Raw genomic sequence first — 21190 nt, forward strand, 5'->3', positions numbered from 1 at the left:
AATATAGGTTCCTACTAAATTTCCCCCACACATATACACACGAAGAGAGAGAATTTACAAAGAGAGTTAACTTAAATGCATATGACAGTGTAAAGACGAACTGTGGCAGTTTTTGTAGAAATGCTCTTTTGTTTTAAACACGGTATTGAGATCCACCCAGTCGGAATAATTTGATCGCCACTGTGTCAACCGAGCGAAACGTCATCAACCAACCAATCAAGGAGAGAGTGGACAGGTATGGGGAAGAAGGTTTCTTTTGTGTTTAATTTTACTTGTGGCAGTATTGGACTTTTCCCAGTTGTCAGCGTGCGAACCGTGCTACAGAGGGTTGTTTTACAATCGCGCTGTCATTTGTTTCTGTCACTGTACGAAAGACCTATCTGACTGGCTTGATTCATTTTCTGGGGCTCGCTAACAAGGATGAGGAGCTAGCTAGCTAGACCAGTGCATTTTGGCCTGTCAGCTTAATGTCTTTAAGTTGTCTGATGTGAAATTCTGTATGAATACGATTTAATGTGGGTAATTGCGCTAATTAAAACATATCTATAAAAACGTGGTGACACCTGTAAAAGTCATTCATTTCAACATCGCTATCAAATCTAACTAGCCACCTAGCTGAAGCGATGATTGTTTGGAACTAACCCGTTCCTTAGAGGGTAATGCTAATACGGTGCTGCAGTGATCTTGTCGTTGTAATGATAATAAGTGATTCGCTGTTCATCACAATAATATCATTATTGTTATTTGGTGTAAAATATACATCGCTACGCTAATACAATTTGCCAAAATAATTGTCAGTGGTTAATCGCGTAACGTTACTGGTCTAATGTGTTCTGTGTTTCATAGAGTCCAATCTCAATAAGTATCGTCTGAAGAAGCTCTGAAGTCTCAGAGCTGTAGGGCACTTGTGGTGTCCCCAGATGGAGCTGGCACACAGCTTGCTGCTCAATGAAGATGCCCTGGCCCAGATCACTGAGGCCAAGAGGCCTGTCTTCATCTTTGAGTGGCTTCGTTTCCTAGACAAAGTACTTGTAGCAGCAAATAAGGTAAAGCAAGTTTCAGATTAGAGGCACTTGTGCTTACTAATGTAACTTGCACTCAACAGGACCTAGTTGAGTTCAATGGATTTCAAACAACTGTAATTGACTATATATAGCAGATAAGGCTAGTTACTTTTAATTCACAATACGATGCATGAATGGTAGCAGTGGGTGACATGTTTAGCTTTCTCTAGGTTGATGTGAAGGAGAAACAGAAGAAATTGGTGGAGCAGCTGACAGGTCTGATCAGCAGTGCTCCCGGTCCACCCACCCGCAAGCTGCTGGCCAAGAACCTGGCCACCCTCTACAGCATCGGAGACACATTCACCGTCTTCCAAACCCTAGACAAGTGTAATGACATCATCAAGAGCAAAGATGACACGCCAGCCTACCTACCGACTAAACTGTAAGTCTTAAATGCTTATTTTAAGTTACATTCAGCATATATTAGTATTATTACTACTATTCCAAATAGCATTGGTCAAATTTGTTGTGCATGTGTGGTATTTGGTTGTCTGTTCATTGTACACACATGTATACATTTTCCATTACTCTTTCTACCAAATTCATGACCTTGCTTGTTTAACCTCAGGAACTAGAGAAATAACTCAATTGATTGGATGAATCGTTCATATTATTTGTATAAGCTTTGACATTGTTTGCAGATAAATTAAACACTTGCACGGGTGCGTGTTGTAAAATGTTAATCCGCTAGGCAGTACTAAAGCATGTGGTGGAAGTGTGGGATTATAAGGTTCTGTTGGGGCGGATTATGCACATTTGTTGATGGTACTCACGGGCTGTGGCCATGCTTCATTATGGAGAATTCCGTCATTGACCAGCACATACAGCTCGGCTCGTGACAGCCAAATGTGAAATGCAAATTGACAAAACAGTAGTGCATAATCTTAAAAATTCAACAGGCCTGTTTTAAGTGGTAATTGTAATTGTTTACATTTTAATTTGACCCATAATTCTTTGCAGGGCTGCAGTGGCATGTGTGGGGGCCTTTTATGAGAAGATGGGCAGGATGCTGGGCAGCTCTTTCCCAGACACCATCAACAACCTTCTCAAGGCATTGAAGAGTGCAGAGGTACAATCTTAATTCTCTAGTTCTACCCTACTCGGTCGCATCTTTGATTCCTACCAGACACTTTAATCTCTTTTGCATCTGAAATTATGTATTGATCTTAACCTGCAAGAGTGGTGCGAACAGAATCAGTACATTTTGTTGTTTGCATCATGGGAAGAAAATTTGACCTGAACTTTACTCTTGTAAAGCTCTTGTTGTAGACAATGAAGTTGAAATTGCTTTACAGTGGATTTTTGGGGGGATTTTTACACCTAGGCCCTATTTATTTAGATCGTTTTGGGTCAAAAAATATAATAATATTTATTAGCTTGTCAGTGGCCCAGGTTAAAAAAACAGAAGGTTTTCTTCACGTGATATGAAATGGGGTTTGGAGTATTACCTGCCATTTATTCCACCTCCTTCTGCTCTAGTCCCAGGGGCGTGGGGAGATCCTGCTCAGTCTGCAGAAGGTCCTCCACGGATTGGGTGGGGCCGCTGCCTCCTGTCACAGGGACATCTACAAGAATGCACGCTCCCTACTCACTGACCGCTCCATGGCTGTCCGCTGTGCTGTGGCCAAGGTCAGTCTCTGTGGACTGGAGGCTATCCTCTATGTCCCTCGCCATTTCGTATGGTGCATAATATTTCATTTCTAATGTCTTTATTGACAACCTGACTCTACCGCCCTTGAAAGATTTAATTAAAAAAAGTAAGTAAGTGACAGTATCTACAGTATTGTGTGTTTGCACGGACTCCCAATGTAATGCATGTTGTTTTTGGTATGACAAAGATATGGAGAAAACAAGCTGGCATCCTGTTACTATTGCAGAAGATGACTTGTCTTGTGTAAATGCTCCTCTGTTGCACAACAGTGCAACCACCGTTAGTGATGGCATAACTGTTCACAACAGTAGTATTGTTTCTCAGATACCTTAGTGTTTTTGTTTAGTAATCAATATTTATGAAGCAGATTGAAGTGCAGGGCTCAAAATCACATCTCATCAGAGATCAAGTGCAGATATGTGTTTATATGACCTGTTTTTATGTGTCATTTGTTTTGTTTATTTGTTTACATTTTAGATATTTATCCGACACTTATATGTTTATGTTTTTATGCCCTTGATTTCTGTGAGAGCATCACTGACCATGGTTTCTCTCTCTCTGTGTGTGTGTGTGTGTGTGTGTGTGTGTGTGTGTGTGTGTGTGTGTGTGTGTGTGTAGTGCCTGTTGGAGCTGCAAAATGAGGCTGTGTTCATGTGGACCACAGAGCTTGAGAATGTTGCCACTCTGTGCTTTAAGGCACTGGAAGGCTCCAACTACGGTGTGCGGGTTGCCGTGTCCAAGCTGCTGGGCACCGTCATGGCAACCGCACTGATGCCCAAGCAGGCAACAGGTAAACACTTTTCATGGAAATATTCACAAGGGCTCTCTATTCAAGGATTTTGAGGCCTAAGTAAGCCCTCCAATTATCAACTTCAATTCACGTACCACGTAAAAACTATAGAAGAATGCAGCCATAGTCTCTATTAAGCTGTATGTATAGTATGATATATTGAGATCCAATCATATTCATGTACGTGAAAGCAATATTTTCCCAAAGTATCCAGCCGTACCGTAGTCACTGCTAGGAAATTAGTGTAATATATGAGGGCCAGTGGTTATTTGTGATCGTTCCACTGTGTGCTTGTGCAGTGATGCGTCAGAATGTGAAGCGGGCCACACTAGAGGAGGTGCTGGAGCTGATGGCAACGGGCTTCCTGCGCGGAGGCTCTGGCTTCCTGAAGAGCGGCGGCGAGATGCTGAAGGGAGGGGGCTCCGTCAGCAGGGAGGTGCGGGTGGGCGTCACACAGGTGAGTCACACACTTGCTCTCTCTTTCTCCTGCTTTCTCTCTCTCCCTCTCTCTTTCTTTCTGTGTCTCTCTCTTTCGCTCACTCTCTTTCTCTGTCTCGCTTTTTCTCTGTCTGTCTGTCTGTCTGTCTGTCTGTCTGTCTGTCTCCCTCTACCTCTTTTTCTTCTTTTCTCTCTCCCTCTCTCTCTCTGTCTGTCTGCACACACACGTGTTTTTTCATTTTCCACTCCCTTTCTTCTCTCATTCCGCCCTGCACTGATCGATCACTGTGCCCACCCACTCAGTCCCAGCATGCACATTAAGAGGTTTTATGCAATGGGTTTTTTTTCTTGTTGAAGGTGGAGAATATCCTTGAGCAAAAATAACCTAATTGAAATGTCTTGGTAATGACTAGTTACATCTCTTCACTGTGGCCCAGAGCAAACACACAGTAAAACAACTCTTTGGCCTTGGTCCTTAGTGAGTGTCCCAATAACAGTTGCCTATACCGTTACTGCAGTATTTCACTTGTATTTAACCTCCTTACATAGTCCTACTTGCACTATATAACTGCAGGCAGGCTGTTTAGGAATTCCATAACTTACAGTATTTGGGCTCTTCTTTAGCTGGACAAACAGCTTTTATAATCTGGTCGAATTCCCGGCAGATCAGTTGTCGTTTATCGTGCAGTTTGAGCAGGGCTAAAAGCCTGAACAATCAATGTTCCCGCACGGGTTCGATTTCTGGCATGTCAGACATTTTTGTCGGCTGTTTTGCAGTGTGAGGAGTTCCTTGGTCCAATTTCCCTCAGTGTGAGCAGAGCAATCAGGGAGTTTTTGTCCATGCGGAAAGGCTGATTGAAATGTGTAGTGTGAGTTACTACATGATACGCAATTGAGAAAAGTTACAAAGTGTCTGTCAGGCTTAAGTGTGCTCACTTGTATTTCACCTCCTAACCTAGTCCGACATGCAGTTTATCACCTCGAGCATGCTATTAAGGAATACCATAACCTAGTTTTAACATCTGCTACCCCACGGTTAGTTTGACTGGAAATGTTCAATTGTAAAGCTTGTGTTTTGTTCAGTGAAAATTCTAATTGCCATTGTGGAATCCTCGTAGTACCTTATTTATTCCTTCTCACCTTGTATTGGTTCCATGGATATGGGGGGGGAGTCTCTCGTCAGTGCGTCCTCTTACTGTTGCCCTCTCCTCTTCACCCTCAGGCATACGTGGTGTTTGTGACCACACTGGGCGGCCAGTGGCTCGAGCGCAACTTTGCCACCTTCCTGTCGCACGTGCTGGAGCTGGTGGCGCACCAGCGGGCCACGCAGACGCACGTGGAGGCCGTGTACTCGCGCCGCTGCGTCTCCTTTGCCCTGCGCGCCACCCTGGGCGGGCTGCTGGGCGAGAAGGCCCAGATCGCCGCTGCCAAGGAGATCTGCCAGGCCATCAGCAAGCAGATGCGGGCAGTGGGTAAGGAGGGAGATGGTAGTGGTGGGGGGGAGGTGTCCAGGCTCAGAGCACTGCAGAGTAAGTATCCCATGTTTGTTTGTTTCTTTGTTTGTTTGTGTGTGTTTTGTTTACTTTTGTTGTTTGCTTTTGTTGTTTTCCACCTTCCACCTGTTTATGTTTGTTTCTGCCTTTTCTGGGTTTTGGAGTGGATTGCACTGCTATGCTCAGTTATTTTGCTTGCTAGTCCTGTTTCTTTGACATTCTAAATAGTTCTATCTTTCTCTGTGGACTTAGGTTGAGCTTTCTTTCATTTGAATTCCCTCGTAATCATATCTCACTATACTCATGCCATGGTTGCAGAATTGTATTTGAAGGGCAGTGACTCCTCTTTAGATTCTATTGAGATGGGCTTCAGCTAGGCATCAGATTTCCATCTTCAGTGTCATCTGCTAACAAGGACACTAGCCCTTTTGTTTGCACTTTGCAGAATCTCATTTACTAATCCAGACATATTTAAACAAAACATCGAGTGTCTATTTGCAATAATCATTCAATTAGTGGTCTACAGAAACTTGTGACCCTTTCACTATGACATTCTCTCTAATACAGTCTGTCACACATTTTTATTTCTGCCTCATTTATCTATTATTTCATGTCATTCTCTTATTTTCAAACATCTTACTCTGTGGTGTGCTGTGAAGCCTTGGGCCACTGATGATTTTGTCTGTTGAGAAATGTATTACAAAAATCAAAATGTCTTCTTCCGATCCGTCCTGCTTTACAAGCCATGAGGGTTTACAGATATAAGTACCAGACATAAACCCTTACTAAAACTGAAAAAAGAGTCACCACATTGCATTCATACATCACAGGATTTAATTCTATTTCTACACTTAGTCTACACTTCCCTTTGTTCTTTTTTCTTTCTTTCTATGTGGTATGATTGACATGGCCCAAATTACTATGTCCAGTGATTGCCAAATCGTTGTATTCATTTTGTACAGCTAAAATTTCAGTTATCTTGTGTGCGGCATAAGAGGAGGCTTAGCTTGTTAGCATTAAACAGATGGTCCCATCAGATGCAACAGTGCCCATACATGTTGTTTACACTTCCAAAACAATCCCTCAGAGCCTTGGCACTAGGCCAGAGCTTGATTGTGATGCGTGTCTGGGGTTTGCTGTTGGAGACAGATTATTAAGCCCAGGTCTAACAGAGCAGGGTACTATTCGGCGACACTCGCTAAGCGGTTTAGCGAGCTAAACTCCAGGCTAAAAAAAGACAACACCGCTTTAGCGGATTCGCCGAAGCAACTTTTGCTCAATTTCCATGGTAATTAATCGCTTAGCCCTAGCCTGCTCCAGGGCAGGCTAAGCAAAGTTTAGCTGGCTAAACTTGCCACACCCACGCCAAAAGGAGGGATCCCATTGACAAGGAGTCATAGTTTGATTAGCGTAGGAAGAGTTCTTTGCGATCGCCAAGAAGATCCATTTTTCCATCATGATGAGTTCTTGTATGAGCGCTACCGATCCACCCGACAAGGAATAATTAATTTAGAAGACCTTCTCGAGTCATTTATTGCACCACCGTCAAACATTGAATGTCATCACTTTCTTGAGAGTGGTAGCCTTCATTTTTGTAATGTCGGCGATGCGGAGAACAAAGCACTCATAATTATATGACAGTGGTAGCCTAAAGTAGAGTTGAGACATTGGTACAGTTGATAAACCCGAAATAACTTTCATAATGCAGCCTGAGACGTGATTTTTAGTTTGCACATGAATACTAACGTTTTCTTTGATCCCAGGAAATTTGAGCACATAACCCAAATAGATATTGGCTAAAGTTGTTTTACCTACTTTAACTTACATCATTGCAAACGTTTAGTTTTGCAAACGTGTCTAATGTTTGTGCGGTAGTGAATGGTGGATGGTGGAGGTGGATGGTAAGGTGGGTGCATGATAAGAAGAGAGAAAGAAACACAATTTATTTGGATTGCTTCAATTTATTGAATTTCTTATTAATACATTTTCATTTAGTCATTTAGCAGACGGTTTTATTCAAAGCGATTTAAAACTACAAGTCTTACGGAGGTGAAGGGAATCGAACCGGCGATTTACTGCATGTAAGCCCTACACTCTGCCCGCTGTACCAAAGTCACATGTTCAGGTCAAGAAAAGATATCACTAATTAGACAGCCTATGGACAGTTTCTTTAATGCTGTTGCACTCGCGACAGTGATGAATTTTGACATGATTATGGTCTTGAATTCTTCATAACGCGTTCATGGTCATATCCCGCCTTAGCGGAGAAAAAAATGAGTCTTTTTCTTTGAGTTTAGACTATAATGCCGTTCAAAAAATCCTGGTTTTGGTTATCGACCTTTCATGCCTTTTAAAGCAGGACGTGCACGCGCAATTTAGCTGACGAGATAAATTAACTTGAGGTTAAAATAAATTAGCGCCCGTCGCCAGACCGGCTTGGCCTGTTCTCATTTAGCGAGCTAGTTAATCTCCAGTTGCGAGCTAAATTCATTATCTTAGCTTCAGTTGTACGCCGAACAGGGCCCAGAGCTGCTGGGAGAAACATGAGTCCAACAAACAAAAACAGCAAACAAAAACAAACCCACTACCTGAGGAGTTCATACCTGTGGCTCTTCAGAACTTTCAGAACAAACAAAAACAACAAACAAAAACAAACACACCACCCGAGGAGTTCATACCTGCGTCTCTTCAGAACTTAAACACTTTACTCCTTCTAGGGAGCCATGAACTGAACTTTCATCAGTCTGCTGTGCCTGCTGAACAAAAGTGAATCGTTTTGAGAAAATGTATCGTTTTCAGAGACAAGTAAAGACAATATTGTTTGGGCTTTGTGAAACCTTGTGATTGCACTGATGAAATCTTAGTTTGTGGTTTCCTCTTCTGGTATTGGTTGTAGTTTGCGATATTGTTTAATCATAATTACATGCTATACATGCATAGTATTTGAGGAACTCTTATGGCACTGTTTTAGATATTGTCAGATATCTAGTCGTCTAACTTTGCACCCTCAATAGAGGACAAGAGATAAAAGAATGGAGGACACTCAAAATCTTGTCTTGTTCTCTCTGTGTCTCTCGCGCCCCCTCTCCCTACCTCTTTCCTTCCCTCCCTCCCTTTCTCTTGTTTCATAAACAGAAGCAGTGGTGAACGACTCCAGCGGGGAGAACAAGGCGGGTTCGGCGGACGTGTCTGCCAGTCAGCATGTGATGGTGTGTGCCCTGAAGGAGCTGGGCAGCCTGGTGCAGAGCCTCAGTGCCACCTCCTCACCAATCATACAGGAGCCTTCCATTGGTACGCCTCAAACATGTCAATCAATGCACAAACACACTCACACACACACTCACACACACACTCACACTCACACTCACACTCACACTCACACTCACACTCACACTCACACTCACACTCACACTCACACTCACACTCACACTCACACACACACACACGCACACAAATTGTATGCGTGTTACACACACCTTACAGTTTCTGTTACTCCTGAATCTCTCCATCGTTATGCCTGAGACAAACACACACACACACACACACACACACACACACACACACACACACACACATCAAACATATTATCATTCTATAGGAATTCTGCATGTGTGGTCACCTCAACTTTAGAGACATTGTGTCTAAACTAAAAACAGCTTTAACTCTTATCGCTCCTTTCTCCCTTTCCCTTTTCATCTCTTTTCTTGCCCCCCCTCATCTTTTTCCTCTCCTCTCCTCTCCTCTCCTCGCTCTTATCTTTTATTCCTCTCCATGATTAATCTTCTGCTCCTTTCATCTCCTCTCTCTCCTCTTGTATTACCCTCCATGGTTAATCTTCTCTATTCCTCTCCTCTCCTCTTTCTCCTCTTCCATTTCCCTCCATGGTTTATCTCCTTCTCCTCTCCCCTCCTCTCATATTCCCTCTCCATGGTTAATCTCCTCCTTTCATCTCCTTTCCTCTTCTCTTTCCATCCATGGTTCATCTCCCGCAGGTCTCCTGGAGACAGTTTCATCAGTGCTGCTGCATCCCAGCATGGCTGCGCGTCTGGCGGCCGCCTGGTGCCTGCGCTGCGTCGCCGTGGCGCTGCCCTATCAGCTGACGCCGCTGCTGGACCGCTGCGCAGAACGCATCAACAACCTGAAGAGCTCGCCCGAGGCTGTCAGCGGCTACAGCTTTGCCATGGCCGCCCTGCTCGGAGGCGTGCACCAGTGTCCCCTGGGCATTCCCCACTCCAAGGGCAAGGTGTGTGTGTGTGTGTGTGTGTGTGTGTGTGTGTGTGTGTGTGTGTGTGTCTGTGTGTCTGTGTGTCTGTGTGTCTGTGTGTCTGTGTGTCTGTGTGTGTGTGTGTGTGTGTGTGTGTGTGTGTGTGTGTGTGTGTGTGTGTGTGTGTGTCTGAGTGTGTGTGGGTCTGATCTGAGTCAGGGCTGTGTACAAACACTGGAGTTTTTTTTAGCACAAACACAGAGAGCTAGAGGACTGCAAGGAGCAATTTGCTGAATTTGACCAAAAGTGTATGGGATTAGAATTGCAGACCTCACCTTTGAAGAAAAAATAAATAAACCCCTGAATAGCATTAGTCATCTCTAGTGTTCGCCATAAGAGACAGGCTTTGCTGAAGAGTGAGCTGGCAGCTAAACTGGTCTCTCTCTCTCTCTCTCTCTCTCTCTCTCTCTCTCTCTCTCTCTCTCTCCTCTAGATGGTGGTCAGTATAGCAGAGGACCTGTTGCGCACTGCGTCCCAGAACAGTCGTCTCTCCCTGCAGCGCACACAGGCTGGCTGGCTGCTTCTGGGGGCCCTCATGACCTTAGGTAAGCTGCTCTCTCACCGCTGTGACACTGCACCCTGCTCCCTAACAGAAGACTCCTGCGTTTGGATGGAGAGAAGAGGACAGGAATTCTAGATGTCAAGAATCAAATCTTTTTTGAGAGTTTTGAGAATACTATGACTTTTCTGATGTTTTCCTCTTTACGTATGTTCTTGGCGTGCTTGTCCACTATATTTTATCTTTATTGTAGACACATGGACCATAAAGGATTAAATATACATACAAATAGAGAACAGAAAAAGACAGTATCTTTAGATATAAAATAAATGAATAACACATCTCTTAAATATAGAAATAGAATAGAAAAGCCTTTATTGTCATTGTATTTACATACAACGAAATTTGGAGTGCTTCTCCTGTTGGTGTGACGAGGGACAACATATAACACAACAACAACATATAACACAACAATATTGCATATCTAAAAACGGTAGGAATAGCATAAAAATATATATAAATATTAAGAGTGCAACAAAGCGCTGTGGAATATATTAAAGTACTTATATATATATATATATACATATATATATTTACATACAATATATACAGCAACAGCACACAGCATAACAGAATATATATATATACTTATATACAATATATATACAACAACAGTACACAGAATAAGAAATACAGAAAGTTTAGCGCATGACTGTATTTAGTGTTCTGATGGCCGTAGGGAAAAAACTGTTCCTAAGACGTGTGGTCCTTGCTCTAAAGGATCTGTACCGTCTGCCTGAGGGTAGGAGAGTAAACAGGTGGTGGCCTGGGTGAGAGGAGTCTTTTAGGATGTTATTTGCCCTGCTAAGGTAGCGGGAGTGGGCAATGGATTCCAGGGAGGGCAGGGAGCAGCCAGTGAACTTTTGTGCCGTGTTGATGACCCTTTGGAGGGCTCTTTTGTCTGCTGCAGAGCAACCAGAGTACCACGCCGAGATGCAGTACGTCAGTACACTTTCGATAGTGGTGCGGTAGAAGGCCACCATCAATTTACACTCCAGGTTGTTTTTCCTGAGTACTCTCAGGAAGTGTAGTCACCGATTTGAAATACCGATTAAAAAGCGAAATTAGCATAATGGCTTTATGCCAGTGTTCCCTGTGGCTTGATACTTGATCCAGTGATCCCTCTCTCTGTGAGCAGGCCCCTCTGTGGTGAGGTACCACCTGCCCAAGATGCTCCTGCTGTGGCGGAACGTGTTCCCTCGCTCTCAGAAAGAGATGGAGGCAGAGAAAGCCCGCGGAGACTCCTTCAGCTGGCAGGTCACCTTGGAAGGACGTGCTGGTGCACTCTGTGGTCAGTCCCTGGCAGAGTCAGACACTCATACACACACACACACACACACACACACACACAGACAGACCCAGATACTGTCATTTGTGTACAGGTGAGCATTTATAACTCCACCACCTTAACCCTAGTCATTCTACTTCATTGTGTTTCATGTGTTCGTTAGATTAGCAAACACACAAAGACACAGCATTTGCGATTTTACTTTAAAGGTAAAGTGTGGAACCTTCACACTGTACCTTTTAACAAATTAAATAATGAAAAGTGACTTGTGGACACATTTTTTTCACATATTGACGTACACACACACACACACACACACACAGAGATATCATTGTGATGACAGTTTTATTGTGTGTGATTTAGCCATGCGGAGCTTTGTGGCCCACTGCCCAGAGCTGCTCACTGAGGATGTGATCCGGAGACTCATGACCCCGATCGAATGTGCCATGACCATGATGTCACAGTGAGTAGTAACCACTGATGTTTGTATTGATGATAGTGATGATGGTGAGGCTTGTAGTGGCGGTGATGATTTCAAGCTTATATGTCCTCCTGTGGTTTTGCTCCAACCTTTTGACAGCCTGTTGATATCACTCTTTAAGCCCATCTTCCTTAATATCTGTGCTGACTGTAAACCCATGTGGTTGGTTACTGGTCTTAACCTTTGTTGTCTTAAACTGGAACACCCAACTCTGTTTATGCTGGCAAGTTGTGTTTTTATAGGCCTACAGCATTTAGAAGTTACTCTTAGACTGTTTTTTGTTTGTATTGTTATGTGGATACAAGATAAGTGACGCAACATTACAGTCTTAGTATCATATTTTGGCTAACCACTGTGAGGGAATAGTCTTAATGCTTTAGATTATGTTCCAATTACTGTATTTGTGCTAAGCAGTGTGAGGGAATACTGTTAAATGTTTACATTATATTCTACTAACCACTGTGAGGGAATAGCCGTAATGGTTTAGTTTATATCCCAAGTACTGTATTTCTTCTAAGCAGTGTGAAAGAGAAGTCCTAATGCTTTGTGTTGTTGTCAGTGTGCCTGCGGTCATTAAGGTGCATGGTGCCCACCTAAAGGCCAGTGCTGCCATGGTGAGACTAAGGCTGTATGACATCCTCGCTCTGCTACCACCCAAGACCTATGAAGGTAAGGCCATGCAGTTCACAGCGCTTTAGACTGGCATATAAACATGTGCGTTCTACATTCCCTACCAGCATACACGTAGCATTACGTTAGCGAGAGAGTTTTGTATCTCTGAAGAGAGTTAGAGTTTTAGAATCCATGAGCAGATTTTACAAGGCAGATACAATGGAATTCTTACTGTGATCTAACCTTCATTAGTAATTTATATATTTGGTAACTTGTGATTTGATTCTAAATTGAAGTTACTTGTGATAAAAATAGGTGCTAAAGACCTAAACCTAATAGCTAACACGTAACCTTAGAAAGCTCTGACAGACTGACTGAAGGATCTGTCTTCCCTTTGCTTTTTACAGGCAGCTTTAATGCTTTACTAAGGGAGCTCGTAGCAGAGTTCACCCTGACGGACAACTCCGCCAACACCACCACCTCCCTGCTGCGCTCCCTCTGTCACTATGACGACAGCGTGCTAATGGGCTCATGGCTTCAAGAGACCGACCACAAATCCATCGAAGATCAGGTTCTTAAAAATTCTTTCAATAAATGATATAGGATGTACATCATAGCATTTACAATAGCAATTACATTTTCCTGATTTCATTTGACAGCACAGTCAGTTATTGGTATAACACACAGTGATCCAGGATAAAATATGAATGGAAATGGTATTGTGGAGTGCTTAATTGTTTTTGACAATGAATTTGTTAAAACATTTTATAGTGTAAAAGTGCAACAACTTTTCTTATTCAGATGAACACGTGACGGGCCACTAGCCGTCAGGAAGTGGGGCATGTTCTCTCTGTAATTCTCTCTCACCATGTTGTCTTCCTGGCCTTCACAGCTGCAGCCCAACAGCGCCTCAGGCAGTGGCGCCCTGGAGCACGACCCCTCCTCCATCTACCTGCGCGTACCTGTGGGCGAGGTCTACCCTGGGCCCCTCCCTCTGGGCGTGTCCGTCATTGATGCCTCAGTGGCCCTGTTTGGTGTTGTCTTCCCTCACGTCTCCTTCAAACACAGGTGAAATTTGCTCAAAGTGTTTGTTTGGTCATTTTTATCATTATTAGTTTATTTCTAAGTGCATTTCTTTTACACCTGTAATTCTGGGCTGCCAAGAAATGTCATTGTACTGTACAATGACATTTGTTTACCAAGGGCTACCTGTGGGTTTCTTATTCTTATCTTCTTCTGTGTCCTTGACAGGCTGCAGATGCTGGACCACTTTGCTGAGTGCATCAAGCAGGCCAAAGGAGTTCGCCAGCAAGCCGTACAGCTCAACATATTTACAGCAGTTCTGAGTGCACTCAAGGTGTGTGCCAGACATGCTCAGTGTCAGTTTCAGTTATACAGATCACTATCTGCCATTGTGTCCAATGGCACTATAATGCTGTTGTATAGTTAAAAGTCTGCAATTCTAAACTAATCTAATCTTAACTAAAAAAAAACGTTGTCCTAGCTCTGAAAACGGGAAAGAAACACAGTGGCTCGGACTGAGCTATGCACTATTCCAGCCAATAAATATGTTGAACACACATAGCAACAACCTTTCACCAGAATTGTGGACTGAACCTTTAAGACTGAAGGGCAATATGTTAACTCATATACCTGACTGATCCACAGAATTAGATTGTGTATCGTTTGGGACTGTGCTGAGGCCTCTCCCCTCTCTGTGACTGTAGGGCCTGGCAGAGAATAAGAGCACCTTGGGCCCAGAGGAGGTGCGGAAGTCAGCCCTGGCGCTGGTGATGGGGGCGCTGGACAACCCTAACCCCATCCTTCGCTGTGCTGCCGGGGAGGCTCTGGGGAGGATGGCACAGGTGGTAGGCGAGGCCACCTTCATCGCCAGGATGGCACAGGACAGCTTTGATAAGTACGAGAAGCCTTTCATACAGACACACCTTCACACACACACTTTATATATATTGGCCATTCTACCGATTTCGTGTAATATGCAGTCCCTCAACAATAAAAACTATTTACAAAAGAATTAGGTATTTAGGCATAGATATTTACTAAGAAAATGTTATGGTCTATATAAACCCAGTGCATTAAATGAGATAGTGATAAGCTAAATATATACAAAATCATCATTTATAGGGTACTTTCTATTGGGAAGTAGCTGTCCCCAACCCTGACATCTAAATTTCAATGCCTTTAAATAACACTTTTCAATTTTTTTTTTTTTTTTTTTCAATGATTTAATTTCAAAGATCTTTGTGATTGGGTTGAAACAGAACTTGGAATATTTATATTTATTGTGGGTTTAATTTTTAAATCAATTAACTATACTCAAAAAATCATGTCCCTAGTTTCATGTCACTACCGAAACACATGAGTTTTAGTCCATTGGCTGAGCCTGTGTTTTAGCCACGACCCTGCATTTTTGACCATGCAGTGACACTGCATTCCTGTCCCTCATGGTTGAATGGTAAGTAGCTAAATCCCACAGTTTTTATATAAATGTGTTCCAAAGTCTGAAAATCGACGTGTAACCTTAAGAATTGTCACTACCGAAACCCATGTTTTCTTCAATTAAGTAAACCTTTTGGGGTTTCATGCAAAATCTTATGTTTGTATGTGTGCACACCTCTTCAAAGATTTGTTTGCAAGCCGTGTGCTTGCTAGAATTCTTTATTTATGCTTAAAGTTAGCTGGAATTGTCACTACCGAAACATATGGTAGTGACCAGATGATTTCAGTAGTGACAAAATGAAATGGTAAGTAGTTCAATCCCATAATTTTTAAATAAATGTGTTGTGTGGACTTAGGGGCGGGCCAGAGCACCTTTTGGAAGATTTTGGGAGAGAAATGAACATCCATCCAACAGTGCAGTCACTACCGAAACAGTGCAGTCACTACCGTAACAGATAAATTGAACTTGAAAATTTGGTAAAAATTTAATTTCTATGGATTTCATTGTGAAAACCTTCAAGAAATATTTGTAAAAATACTCTTCAGAGAAGGGAAGGAAACACAATTTGAACAGGTCAATAATAATACTTTTTTACTATAGTAAATGTGAGTGTGTGTGTGTGTGTGTGTGTGTGTATAACTGCTCTGCTGCCTGTCTGTATAACACAGATTTACATGCAGTGTACCCTTCCCCTACTTGCCTCTGAATTTCTTGTGGTGTGTTTGTGTGTGTGTGTGGGGGGGGGGTGGTTGCAGGCTGAAGTCTGCTCGAGACGTGGTGTCGAGGACAGGCCACTCTCTGGCTCTGGGCTGTCTGCACCGGTACGTGGGTGGCATCGGCTCGGGGCAGCACCTGAAGACCAGCGTCAGTATCCTGCTGGCTCTGGCTCAGGACGGAACCTCGCACGAAGTCCAGGTATTTTGAAATGCAGCAGGTTACATTTACAATCAAACTGATTTTTCCCAGAGAGAGTATACTAGAGTGAGTATTACTGTAGTTCTGAGCACTGTGTGTGTGTGTGTGTGTGTGTGTGTGTGTGTGTGTGTGTGTGTGTGTGTGTGTGTGTGTGTGTGTGTGTGTGTGTGTGTGTGATCCTGGCAGACGTGGGCCCTGCACTCGCTGGCTCTGATTGTGGACTCCAGCGGTCCCATGTACCGGGGCTACGTGGAGCCCACGCTGTCCCTGGTGCTGACCCTGCTCCTGACTGTGCCCCCCTCCCACACCGAGGTGCACCAGTGCCTGGGCCGCTGCCTGGGGGCACTCATCACCACCGTTGGCCCCGAGCTGCAGGGTAAGCCATGAACTGCACTTTGTTGGGGTAAACACACACTCCGAGTTGGATTAAAGGTGTGGTACTCGACCATGGTGAAAGATTGTAGATATTTGAACTCAACAGCCAATCAAATATGCCCACTTACTTCAGTTCTCCTTCGCTGTTGCTTGCTGGGAGCAGTAGCAGTAGCAACTGAATAAATACTAAATAAACAATTAAAAAGCGAAAAAATGCTAAATATTGTAATTTCGTAAGCAGTGGGGAAAAGGAACTTCACAAGTGGTTAGTAGCGTCAGCCTGAGTTTGAGTCACTCAATGTCGTAGTCTTCGTCATAGACAAGCCCTTAGCATTGGTGAAATATGTAGTAGTCATTACAGACAAGCCTTTGGCATTGCTGAAAGATGATGATGTCGTCATAGACAAGCCTTTGGCATTGCTAAAAGAGGTAGTAGTTGTCACAGACAAGCCTTTAGCATTGCTCACTCCCCTTGGAACAGACTGGTGTAAGTTACTAAAACAGACAAATAGTGATGTGCTAACCATTCATGATATTTGCGTGTGTGTATACTACAGTAAATGGAAAATGTATTGGGAAAACCATAAAGCCCTCTATTGAGAGGGTGTGTATAGTGCCATCTCACTCCACAAATAGATACCAGAACTACTGAGTTTGCATACCATCTCCACAAATGAACAATGTAATTATAGGCATAATAGTACTCTAATAGTTATGCAGCAAGGGGTTATCCGGATATTCGATATTATCCCTAATCGTAATCCGTCTCTTGTCCTGTCTACTTGTTTTGGTGTCTGTCTCTGTTAGGTAATGGAGCCACCATCTCCACCATCCGCTCGTCATGTCTGGTAGGCTGTGCCATCATGCAGGACCACTCCGACTCGCTGGTGCAGGCGGCCGCCATCTCCTGCCTACAGCAGCTGCACATGTTCGCCCCCCGACATGTCAACCTGTCCAGCCTCGTGCCCTGCCTCTGCGTAAGCACAGACACACACAGACACACACAGACACACACAGACACACACAGACACACACAGACACACACAGACACACACAGACACACACAGACACACACAGACACACACAGACACACACAGACACACACAGACACACACAGACACACAGACAAGAGTGATACTCATTGACATGCAATTTGTATATCTGAGCAAGCAAATCCACGACCGTGATTGTGTGCATATGTGTGTGTCTTTGTGTATGTGTGTCTGGGTCTGTGTGTGTCTGCGTGCATGTGTCTGTGTCTGTGTCTGTGTCTGCGTGCATGTGTCTGTGTTTGCGCTGGTGCAGGTGCACCTGTGCAGCTCTCACCTGCTGCTACGGCGCGCTGCAGTGGCCTGCCTGAGGCAGCTGGTCCAGAGGGAGGCGGCTGAGGTGTGTGAGTACGCCATGAGCCTGGCCAAGAAGTCCGGGGAACGCAAGGACAGCGGCACCATCAGTACGTCACATCCCGTCTCCACCCGCCTGCTCAGTGCTGTGCTCCCCTCAATCCAGTGTTATTCGCAATCTGACCGCTTTCTCGCAACCAAGCACGTTTGGCGTAGATTTCCAAGCACGTTTGTCGCAGATTTCATATAGTTATCATGTATTCTTTTTGGCATCAGCAAGTGACCCTAAATGGTCATTTTTGTAAATGGCCATGGCTCATTCTGCCTTTCTGAAATTGATCTGTTTTGAAACAATCTGATCTGGCTAAATAAACTGTGTAGATGTTTTCTCGTAAACACTTTTCTCGTTCACATGCATGTTAAAATAGTTTCAGATTGATTGCATTACAAACAGTTTTATACAAAAACCTACATTACACCTAACATTGTCATGTTATAATATTTATAATATTTTGTCTGTTTTTTTATTTGATTTGTTATTTTTTAAAGCACTCAGAAGCTTATGTCATAAAGTGACTGATGTCCTCTGCTTTTAGATCTGAACATCACAGAGACGGGTCTGGAGGGGGTTCTGTTCGGCATGCTGGACCGGGAGACGGACAAGAAGCTCTGCTCGGACATCCACGACACGCTCGGCCACATGCTGTCCTCTCTGGCCGTGCAGAAGCTGCCCCACTGGCTCAAGCTGTGCAAGGACGTACTGGCTGCCACCACAGGTACCTGGAGATCCATGAAGCTACTCATTCACTCAAAACTGTCCCAACACAGTCTTTGGCACTGTTGCCTATGTATTTGCACTAGGGGATTCAGGCTTTGGGCTCCGTTGAGCATACTGAGCCAATGTGATTTGTTAATGGCGAGATATAAATAAATGTAATTGAATTGAATAGAACAGCTTAATGATTTTCGGTTCAATGAATCATTCACTCAGTTCAAGGGTGCATGTCGCTGCATTGATAATGAAGCCTGAAGTTTCTAAAGCAAAGCTATGGTGACAGCAGCAAGGAAGGACACCACTCTGAATGGATGTGGTTGGTGAATATGTTGTAAATTGTTGTCGACCCACAATGTCTGGATGTTCCTTAATCTCCCCACAGATGTAGGAGGGCCTGTTGGCTTGGAAATGGGGAAGGAGGAGGAAGACTCTGAGAAGAAGGACGAAACTGACGATGACACCATGTTTACCTCCCTGGGAGAAGACGACAAGTCCAAGGCCTCCGTCGCCCCCCGCTGGGTGACGCGGGTGTTTGCGGCCGACTGCCTGTGCCGTATCATCCACCTGTGCGAGAACGCCGACAAGGCCCACTTCGACTTGGCCACTGCCCGCTTGGCCAAATCCAAAAACCCCAAAGGTAAAAGTGACGCATTGCCATGTCTCCTGGAAACACAATCTTTTTTCGTGTCTGCTTTTGTTATGACAGGCTTTTGCATTGCTGCATCCTAATGAAATTCTCCCTTTGAAACCCTTTTGGTTCACCTGTTTTGATGCGTCATTGCGTCCTGCAACGTAGGGTCTGTTTGCTATCTGTTTTTCTAACCATCATATGCTATTAATAGCCATTGAGGGGGATCACAACACAGTTAAGTGGAACAATTACACAGCAAATCATAAAGGTTTATTTCATGGGTGTTTGTCGGGCTACCCCCTCCACCTCTGTTGCTGTTATTGTGCATCAGAGGAACGCTGATATATAGACTGCTCTGTCGACTGACGACCACTGGTGCATCCTGAACAGGACGGTCCCCCCTCTTCCACACCCCCCACTCACCCCCCGTCCCCACGCCCTCCCCCTCCGTGATTTCTGTAAGCTGAGCTGACAGGAGATCAGATGAGTAAGCAGAGAGGAAGTGATTCCGTCTGACAGCCGCTGCTCTCTGCTTATGTAAGCAGCCCCTCCCAGCCATCTGAGACGCCCATTTGGAGATGTGACATGAGCACCCCTCAACCTTAGATCTGACTCTTAGCTAGCTGCTCTCTCACACACCCCGACTCCCCCCTCAGCCTTGTGTGCTTGACTGATTGCAGTGAACTTTACAGTGGTTCAGGTCAGGACAAGGTTTAGGTCAGCATCAAAAGGCTACGGGGATGCTTTACACACTGATATTGTTTTTTGCCTTCATGAACCCTGTTTCTTGATGTCATCTTTTATGATCCACAAATGTTTTTTTGCTGCAAAATAAAGCGTTGTCCCTCGCTTTCTTAGGAGGGCTCCTCAAAGTGACCGTGTACTGCATGTTATTCTCTTCTTTACCAGGTGACCTACTGGTGCTCCACCTGAATGATCTCATCCGAATGGCATTCATGGCCGCCACCGACAACAGCAACCAGCTGCGCATGGCCGGCCTGCAGGCCCTGGAGGACATCATCAAGAAGTTCGCCTCTGTGCCCGAACCCGAGTTCCCCGGCCACGTCATCCTGGAGCAGTACCAGGCCAATGTGAGAGAGGGCGCTGTTCTGCCTAAACGCACCTCCTAGTTAATTAGTTGTAAATGCATTGTTGTCTTTCGGATGCTGCCACATTCGTACCTTTCTGTGCCCAGTAATAAGTTATGCACTGTTGTCATTTAATTTCACCATGGTTTGCGTAACTGGAGAACCGTGTAGTGTTTTTTCCATCATATTGTGTCCCCAAACATTCTTCCCCCGGTGTATGTTCTGAGAGAGGCTAATTAATATGTGATGTCACATTTTTAGATGTCTACAATAAGCCATATTCCTAACTGCTTTGAACTGCCATCGTTTTTTGTTTCTGTCAGATTTTCTCCTTAATCACTATTCCCTCGCTCCTTTGACAGGTTGGGGCTGCCCTGCGACCTGCCTTTTCCCCCGACACACCGTCTGACATCACTGCAAAGGCCTGCCAGGTAAAGCATTCCTCACCATCTTGTTTGTAACACCAGTCAGGTTGTGGCCGGCTCTAAGAGCTGCAGTGTGCTCTATTATGTATCCCTGTGGAATGCTATAGTGTCCAGGCTGTTGGAAATGAGTCCAGCCTGATTGATGTGGGCTTTACAAGGGACAGTAGTAAACAGATGGCTGTTGAAAGGCAAACCCCCTACTCTAACTCTCTCTCTGCCTCGCTGCGTCTTAGGCAGCCACTCTTTCATTAATTTGCTCTATCTCTCTCTCTCTATCTCTCTCTCTCTTTCACTGTTATTCCCTCAGTCTTTATTTCTCTCTGTCTTTATTTCTGTCCATCTTTTTTTCTCATCTATTATCCTCCCTTTGCCTCTCTCCTTTTTCTGTCAAACTCTTTCTTTTTTGGCCAGAGATGCTCTTTCTGTTTCTCCCCGCTCCCCTTTAAGATGTGGCTGTTGGCAATCCTCCAGAAGCCTGTCCTGTCTTCTCATGCCTTCAGTTCTACAGAAGACTTATGTCGTGTCTCAAGTCATGAT

General features: G+C 44.3%; 1 protein-coding gene across 2 annotated transcripts in view; it reads left to right on the forward strand.

The window, feature by feature from the left end:
* Positions 1-120: 120 nt before the first annotated feature.
* heatr5b (HEAT repeat containing 5B) overlaps positions 121-21190 on the forward strand; it is a 32245-nt gene continuing 11175 nt past the window's right edge. The window contains exons 1-26 of one of the 2 annotated variants that reach the window (XM_080849004.1): positions 121-235; positions 847-1046; positions 1235-1446; positions 2025-2133; positions 2544-2693; positions 3334-3505; positions 3805-3962; positions 5166-5472; positions 8572-8727; positions 9429-9679; positions 10134-10245; positions 11398-11550; positions 11911-12010; positions 12588-12697; positions 13048-13211; positions 13533-13708; positions 13892-13997; positions 14368-14558; positions 15857-16016; positions 16203-16392; positions 17199-17368; positions 17697-17844; positions 18331-18510; positions 18892-19146; positions 20050-20231; positions 20591-20659. In XM_080849004.1, the coding sequence (XP_080705130.1) occupies positions 921-1046; positions 1235-1446; positions 2025-2133; positions 2544-2693; positions 3334-3505; positions 3805-3962; positions 5166-5472; positions 8572-8727; positions 9429-9679; positions 10134-10245; positions 11398-11550; positions 11911-12010; positions 12588-12697; positions 13048-13211; positions 13533-13708; positions 13892-13997; positions 14368-14558; positions 15857-16016; positions 16203-16392; positions 17199-17368; positions 17697-17844; positions 18331-18510; positions 18892-19146; positions 20050-20231; positions 20591-20659 (4107 nt within the window). In that variant the 5' untranslated portion in view covers positions 121-235; positions 847-920. The remainder of the gene's footprint in view (positions 236-846; positions 1047-1234; positions 1447-2024; positions 2134-2543; positions 2694-3333; positions 3506-3804; positions 3963-5165; positions 5473-8571; positions 8728-9428; positions 9680-10133; positions 10246-11397; positions 11551-11910; positions 12011-12587; positions 12698-13047; positions 13212-13532; positions 13709-13891; positions 13998-14367; positions 14559-15856; positions 16017-16202; positions 16393-17198; positions 17369-17696; positions 17845-18330; positions 18511-18891; positions 19147-20049; positions 20232-20590; positions 20660-21190) is intronic. The other variant, XM_080849005.1, reaches the window with a different exon arrangement.

The sequence above is a fragment of the Sprattus sprattus genome, assembly GCF_963457725.1.
Source record: "Sprattus sprattus genome assembly, chromosome: 12".
NCBI lineage: Eukaryota > Metazoa > Chordata > Actinopteri > Clupeiformes > Clupeidae > Sprattus > Sprattus sprattus.